This window comes from Podarcis vaucheri, assembly GCF_965113315.1.
Source record: "Podarcis vaucheri genome assembly, chromosome: 4".
NCBI lineage: Eukaryota > Metazoa > Chordata > Lepidosauria > Squamata > Lacertidae > Podarcis > Podarcis vaucheri.
Genome location: NC_138762.1, coordinates 24,050,310 through 24,057,399, shown reverse-complemented (window position 1 = coordinate 24,057,399; position 7,090 = coordinate 24,050,310). Strand labels below are relative to the sequence as shown.

The 7,090-nt window shown below is 41.1% G+C and overlaps 1 protein-coding gene and 1 long non-coding RNA gene across 2 annotated transcripts; one reads left to right on the top strand and one right to left on the bottom strand.

The window, feature by feature from the left end:
* Positions 1 to 1,523: 1,523 nt before the first annotated feature.
* Positions 1,524 to 4,520, bottom strand: LOC309530692. Its single transcript, XR_014218853.1, has 2 exons — positions 4,402 to 4,520; positions 1,524 to 2,477 (listed from the first exon to the last, which is right to left on the bottom strand). It is a non-coding gene; the product is annotated as an uncharacterized lncRNA (long non-coding RNA).
* SLN (sarcolipin) lies at positions 2,255 to 5,090 on the top strand. The gene is made up of 2 exons (XM_082219682.1): positions 2,255 to 2,434; positions 4,480 to 5,090. The coding sequence occupies exon 2, from the start codon at positions 4,577 to 4,579 to the stop codon at positions 4,670 to 4,672; it is 96 nt and encodes a 31-aa protein (XP_082075808.1). The 5' UTR covers positions 2,255 to 2,434; positions 4,480 to 4,576; the 3' UTR covers positions 4,673 to 5,090.
* Positions 5,091 to 7,090: the final 2,000 nt, after the last annotated feature.

Genomic DNA, 7,090 nt, shown 5'->3' with positions numbered 1-7,090 from the left:
ATCAAAGCCTACTTTGTTGACTTCCTCAATCACCTTCTTGTTTAATCGACTTGCCTCCTCTCTCCATAGCATGCCTGCACCCTCTGCTATTTCAATTCCCCTCAGCTCCCTCTCATGACCCCCAACTCCTTCCCTGAACATGGCTCTTCCTCTCCAGGCTGAGAAAGCCTCTCGAGATGTGTGTACACATGACCGGCTCTAGCGCACTCCCACCGCTGGTGTTTGAAGCCAAGTACACAAGACGCCAGCCACAATCCATCAGTATCCTGCAGCTGCTTGAGAAATACACCTGATGATGCACTTTCTCTCGAACCAGCTTCCATCCGATTTGAAAACAAAAAGCTGCACTTAAGCTGAGGTGTGCTTATTTCAGACAACCGTTGCCCTCTCTCTGGTCTGTACAGCGGTGTGACTCAAAATGCTGCGCAGGGGAGAGGTGGGAAACAACCACACCGTGTTTCAAGCTGATGATGTGTGTGTATGTGCATAGCCTTGGGTCCCGTCCCCCCCGACAGATGGAGGCAAAGGAAGAGTGAATTGTCCCTTGACACAATGTGAGGCTTTCAGTTTGCGATTAGAAATCTGAATGTGCTGCCTTTTAGGATCTCCTTGCTGCCTTTATGTCGCATGACGACTCCTCAGCTACATCAGGCTAGCATGCTAGGAAACCATCCACAGGACAGGTCATACTGCCTAAGGATTTTTCAATTGCCCTATCTCGGTCACACTTTGGCCCATTTAACCAATGCATGACATTCTTTATGGATAGCTTAGATGGTTTGAGTGTGGTGCTGGTAACACCAAGGTTGCAGGTTCCATCCCTGTATGAGACAGCTGCATATTCCTGTATTGCTGGGAGTTGGACGAAATGATCGTCGGAGTCACTTCCAATTATAAAATTCTATGATTCCGTGACCTGGCATTTATGTACATGTTGGTGTCCTAACTGGTCCTGTGCTAGGCGTTCTTCTCTATGCTTCAAGGTGAAGTTAAGTATGGAAGCACCTTCCGTTTTAAGAAGTGAAAAAACATTTCCCACATTTAATGCAAACCGGGTTTTCTCACTGAAATAAAATAAAATGGGCTAACATAAGCTCCAGGCATTTCACCCCAGTATGGCTCCCCTTTATCACATACACAGCCCAACAAGACAATGACAAAAATCCACCAACAGCATACAAATCAGTATGGCTAACCTGAACCAAAACACCCACCCACCGCACTCACGCATGAAAACAAAGACCACCACAGCCATCTACAAATGAACAACCACACCCTAGGCCAACCCCAACCTCTCTCACCACCAAAGGAACACAAGTGAACAGCAGAAAACCTGCACAAGCAACGCTGACACCAAACCCTACATATATTAAGTAAAATAGAAACATCGCAACCTGACCCCACCCCCACCCGTCTTTCCCCCCCCTCCACCCCTTTCCCCACTTTCTTCCTAATGTCTAAACAAATGAAACTGATTTGTAAAAATGTTACATGGAAAAAATACAAGAGAGAGACATTGCACATACTTTTGTAAATCAAGAAAATCTTTAATAAAAATACATCTTTTTAAAAAAGCTCCAGGCATTAGAGACCAGTCCTCTTTGTCTCTTCAAAACATTAGGCACCAACAACACTATAAAAACATATAAAGAAATAAACTAACTAGCTAGCAAGCAAGCATGCGGTTAGGGGGAGAGCATCAAAACACTATTAACTAATACACTAAATAATACACATAGCAATCAAGATACACATGTTCAGAATACTTTAAATCTGAACTCCTTTCTCTGCATTTGACATCAGTACTTTGTTACTTAAGACTTGGCACACAAGAGCTATTTTGCTCCCACTGTTCTATCTTTGGTTAAACGTATAGGAACACGATAAGTCAAAGAGGCTGCTATAATCAGGATTTAAGACAGCAACAGGTGGCTGCGCTTATCGAGTAAACTAAGGAGAATCTGGAATCCACTCAAAAGGCTGAGTAAAGTCTTGCCTTGATCAAGAAGAACACAGAACATTCCTGGCAATTGTGGTCCCCTCTCTCTTTGTGGATGATCCTTTGGCTTTGAAGCAGAATTGCCTTTTTAAAAAATCTAGAAGTTCCCTCCTCTGTTAAGTATTCCTGGGCATTCTTACAATCAACCGCAGGAAAGAATCCAAAGGTAATATGTAAATCAATACATACCCCTCCTCTCTCACTCCATGCATAAATAGCCTGAGCAAAATTCCGCTCATCAGCCCAACCTCTCTTAAATATGCAGCTGGCGACGTCATTGTTTTTGTTGCCAATTCCCTTGCTGGTCTCCTTCCTCTGGCTACTTTAGTCCCAGCTGAGGAACTGGGAATCCAGACTGCACTGGGAGATGAGGAGAAGCTGAGGAAGCCCTGGGTACCACAGGCTGAAGCTCTCTGCTCCATCAATCCCCTTCAGGTAGACTAAGAGATGTTCTGTTTTATATGCATAGATCTTCCTTCTATCTTCAAAGGTGATAGAAAACTTAAACACCCAAAGTTTGAGAACAGTCTGACATTTAAAGCATCTTGTGTTTATGCTGAAAATGTCTCATTAGTCCTTCCTGGTTCTAACAGCGTGTAACATTGAAGTTTCCCTAGTTTTTATTTATTTATAAAAAATATGATATTATATAATGCCTGCTGGTTGCAATCATTAACATTTATTTTATCAGGGTACACCTGTTCCTTTTCTATGGGCGGGATTACAATTTTACTGCACCAACAGCTTTAGATTATTTGTCTCATTTATTCTCTTTCTACACTTGTGAGACAAATTGCTATTATCCCCAGGAACTGAGACCAATGAGAAATGAACTGATCAGAGCCGCTTATTAGGACTGAACCCAATAGTCATGGCAGATTTGACCTAAGGGCTGTTAGAACTGAAGGCAATATAGCATTTGCAATATCATTTACGAAGATAGGCAAAGTCAAGTATGGTTTCAAATTGGACAGGGTGGCACATGCTGAGATTCTTGCATTCCTCAGGTTCCTTCCAACTCTACAATTCTACAATTCTTTGATTTGATGATTCTATGCTGATCTGACATTGCACAAGGCTGTTTCTACATAATGGTTGAGAAATAAGCTGTGGGCTGCAAGTCTGAACTAAATCTCAGCTCGGCGGTGAACCACAGCTTTAAGCCACTATTTCTCAGCCTGAGCTTTTCATCTGCAAAACAGAGGAAACATCATGATGACATACCTTACAGGGGTGTTTGTAAGAATTACTGAGAAAATCTACATGAAGCACTCTTAAAAATGCACTATTTAAATGTTTATGATTGTTAATGTATTTTAAAGATAATACTATGAGGTTTTATGAAACTCAGTCAGATGGGCAGGGTATAAATTATTAATATGAGTTTATAATGCCAACACTAATGTTTGATGGTATTATTGCTTTCAGTTTTCAATTCTATACACACATGGTTGGTATTAAGTCCGCTTCTACTCAGTGGAATTAAGGATGTAATCAGTGGGACTTACTTTTGAATAAAAAAATCATAGGATTGCACCATTACGTTCACTAAAAAAGGCACAGGGTTGATGGTAAATTTCTTTATCCATGACTTACCTAGAGAACTTGAAAAATTAAATAAAAGACATGAAGACCCAGACTAGCTGCGGTTAACTAAATGGAAATCTTTGCTGCTTATAATTTCTTTTTTCGAAACTGGTAGTGCAGCCTCTTAAGCAAAATTCAGCGTTTTGTAACTACGTACAGAAGAAGAATAGTACTTTTCAAAGATGTATGGACCAAAGCATTGCCAAAGATGTAGAAAAGCTAATGGGAACTGTGGTTTGTACCAGTCATTGTGCAGACTTATGCTCTTAGAAGACAACTAACCTCCATGCGGGTTAGTCGCTTTGCTAAGAAAAATGACAGAGAGATGAAAAAGAATGGGCAACCTGATGTTCCCATCACCCCTGACCACTGGCCATGCTAGCTGGAGAGGAAGAGAACTGGAGCCTAGTAAAATCTGACCGTCCCCAGCTATCCCATTCCCTCAAAGGAATTAAATCATGGTTTTTCTTTTTAAAATAATACATATTAAGATTTTAATCATTACATTCCCTTTCAAGTGTGGTTGCCAATGTCATTCCCCTTTACAAAACCATAAATAAAGGTATTGTTATTTATCATTATTAAGAAAAAGGATCGCAAATCCAAATGAGATCCTCAGGATTCCAGTGTGTGGGTGTGTGTGCGTGCGCTTGTGTGTATATATATATATATATTTGGCGACATGGAGAATAGAGACCATTTCACAGCAGAAATTGAAGAAGGCGCTAAGCTGTTAGAGATACCTCCTGCTATTTTATTTTTTTTATATCTCTTACTCGCTCTAAAGGTTAGCAGTTGAAATAACATTTACTTACAGTGGTATAAATAGTGTTGGAGCAGCTTTCTGATTTCCACACGTCTTGTTTTGTTGGGCTTTTCTCCTTGTTCTTTAGGAGAGGACAAGGTTGATCTCAAGGACAACGCGAAACGAAAGGTGGCCCTTGGCGTTTCCCCCCACGGCCTCAGATCTCCCCTCGTCTCTTCGTAGCCATGGAACGGTCCACACAAGAGCTCTTCCTCAACTTCATGATTGTACTGATCACAGTTCTCCTCATGTGGCTTCTGGTGAAGTCATACCAAGACTGAAAGACTCCCTCCTACCCCTTGGGAGTGAGTGAGGGATCTACGTTCAGAAAAAGAATGCAAATTCTACTATATAGGAGCAGTCCTATGCTTGCTCTTTGTCTGTGTGTCAATTTTTTTAAAAAAGAAAACAATACTCTAAAATACCTCTTGCCTATATCTGCCCACAAATTCAAATTGACCTAGGATGATGCAAATATGTAAGCTAGCTACAAAGCAATGAAAGCACTGAAGTATCCTTGTCCTTCACAATCAACACATGGAGCCATTATGGTGACTACGAGCACCTTTCAAGTCTGTGTCTGTCTGTTTTCTGATTCCCTCTTGTTTGTGTGGTCAGATTTACATACCTGAAATGTGACCACGTAGCTTCATTCATCCTCTGTTGCTGTCATTTGAATAAAAAACTAAGTAGGATGCATTTTTTCCCTTCTCATTAATTTTCTTCAAAAGATAAATATGTTGGCTCATAAGGGCAGGGTGGTGGTGGATTCAAAGCCACATTAGGGCAATACCTTTATTAGGTCCACCAAATTGTCACAAAATAGCATGCAAGGTGCCACTCCGAAGAAGACCCTGCTCCTACGCTTTGTAGATGCTCTGTGGAATTTGGGAAATGGAAGCTAGAAAAGGGCCCTTCCTGAAGACACCAGAAGTACACTAGGAGAGAGAACTTTTCTTGAGATACACCAGTCCCAGGTCACGTCAGTCTAAATATATATATTTAATTAAACAATAACAGCGCAATTCTATAGCTGTCGGCCCCATTAAGTTCAATGGCAGATGAGTGGGTATATAATTATGGGGGGAAACTGTAGCTTAGTGATAGAGCATCTGTCTTGTACACAAAAGGTCATAGTTTCAATCTCTGGTTTCTCCAGGTAAAGCTGGGGGAAGCTTCTGCCTGAAACTCTGAAGAGTCACTGCAAGTTGGTGTAGACATTACAATGATCCACAGATGGACCAATGGTTTGACTCAGCATAAGGCAGCTTATTATGTTCCTCCTAAGCTCTCCTATGTTCTTATGATTGCAACCTGAGCTAGCCAACAATAGCCCTCTCTGCAATGCCATCCTGTAATTAGAATGGCACTTGGTTTATAACAACCCTTCTCTTATTCCGTACTGAATACCTTTTCAGATAGCTATTTGGAAAGGGCTTTAAGGTCAAGGGTCGGGGCTGAGTGATTGAGTCCATGCTTAACATGGGAAAGGTCCTAGGGTCAATTACCAGCATCTTCTAGTAGGGTTGGGAGAGACCCCCACTGCAACCCTGGAGAGCCACTGCCTATCATAGAATCGTAGAGTTCGAAGGGTTCTTAAGGGTCATCTACTGGTCTAACCTCTTGCAACGCAGGGATTTCAGCTAGAGTCTACATAACCTTTGCTTAAAAACCTCCCATGAAGGAAAACCCACCACCTCTGTTCCACTGTCAAACAGTTCTGTCAGAAAGTTCTTCCTGGTGTTTGGTCAGGATCTCATTTCTTGGAGTTTGAATGGCCAATGGTAGAAGGCAGCTTCTTATGCAAGCCTCATCCGTAATCTCTTCTCATCTGAAGCATTAAGATTTAAGACAGGCTTCCTCAATCTTACAACCTCCAGAAGTTGTTTAGCTACAGCTCTCATCAGCTCCAGCCAACATGGCAAAAGGTCAGGATTGATGAAAAGGAAATGACTGGCAGAATCCGAGACCAGGGAGAAGAGTTGGTGGAAGAAGATTGGGAGAAATTTAAAGACTATTTACAGAAATATTGTAAAATTAATGAATGTTAGAAGGATGTTGGATAGAAATTAAGGGGTTTTCAGCTGTAATACCACAAAGGAATATGAAAAATGGATTATTAATAGGTAAAAATGTAATGTTACAATAGCTTAAGATTAAAGACTAGGATAAACAAAGAGGGTAAGGATTTGCTGAACCAACAAACTGAACTGGAATACAAAAAAGGGAGGCGTGAGGAGGTCCGGGAAATAAGCTAATGAAAAATAAGTAATGGAAAGAATTAGTTGTTTTTAACTATTTTTATTTTGTATTTTCTTACTTTTTTATTTTTATTTTGTAATACTTTGAAAATTTTAATAAATATCTTATATATATATATAAAAAAGGATTGATGAAAAGGGCAGCCCGGCAGCAAATGGAGGGCACCTTGTTGGATACCCTCCCCTTATTGGCCCTGCATCTTTCTTGGATTACTGTGGAAATGCAAGGCCACCGTTTGGAACTACCTCTGCCGCTCTTCCAGATACTACCCCTTCTCTTCAGTAGAGAAGGTACAGTGTTAGTCTTTACTTCACTTGCATGCTCCTAAGCGTCTCATGTTGCCCTACCAGTGTTGGAAGGAGCAGAGTTGTGAGGTAACCTAAGAACCCTGTCCCAGAAGAGAACTTGGCCTGTGCTAAGTGAGAGGTCATAACCTT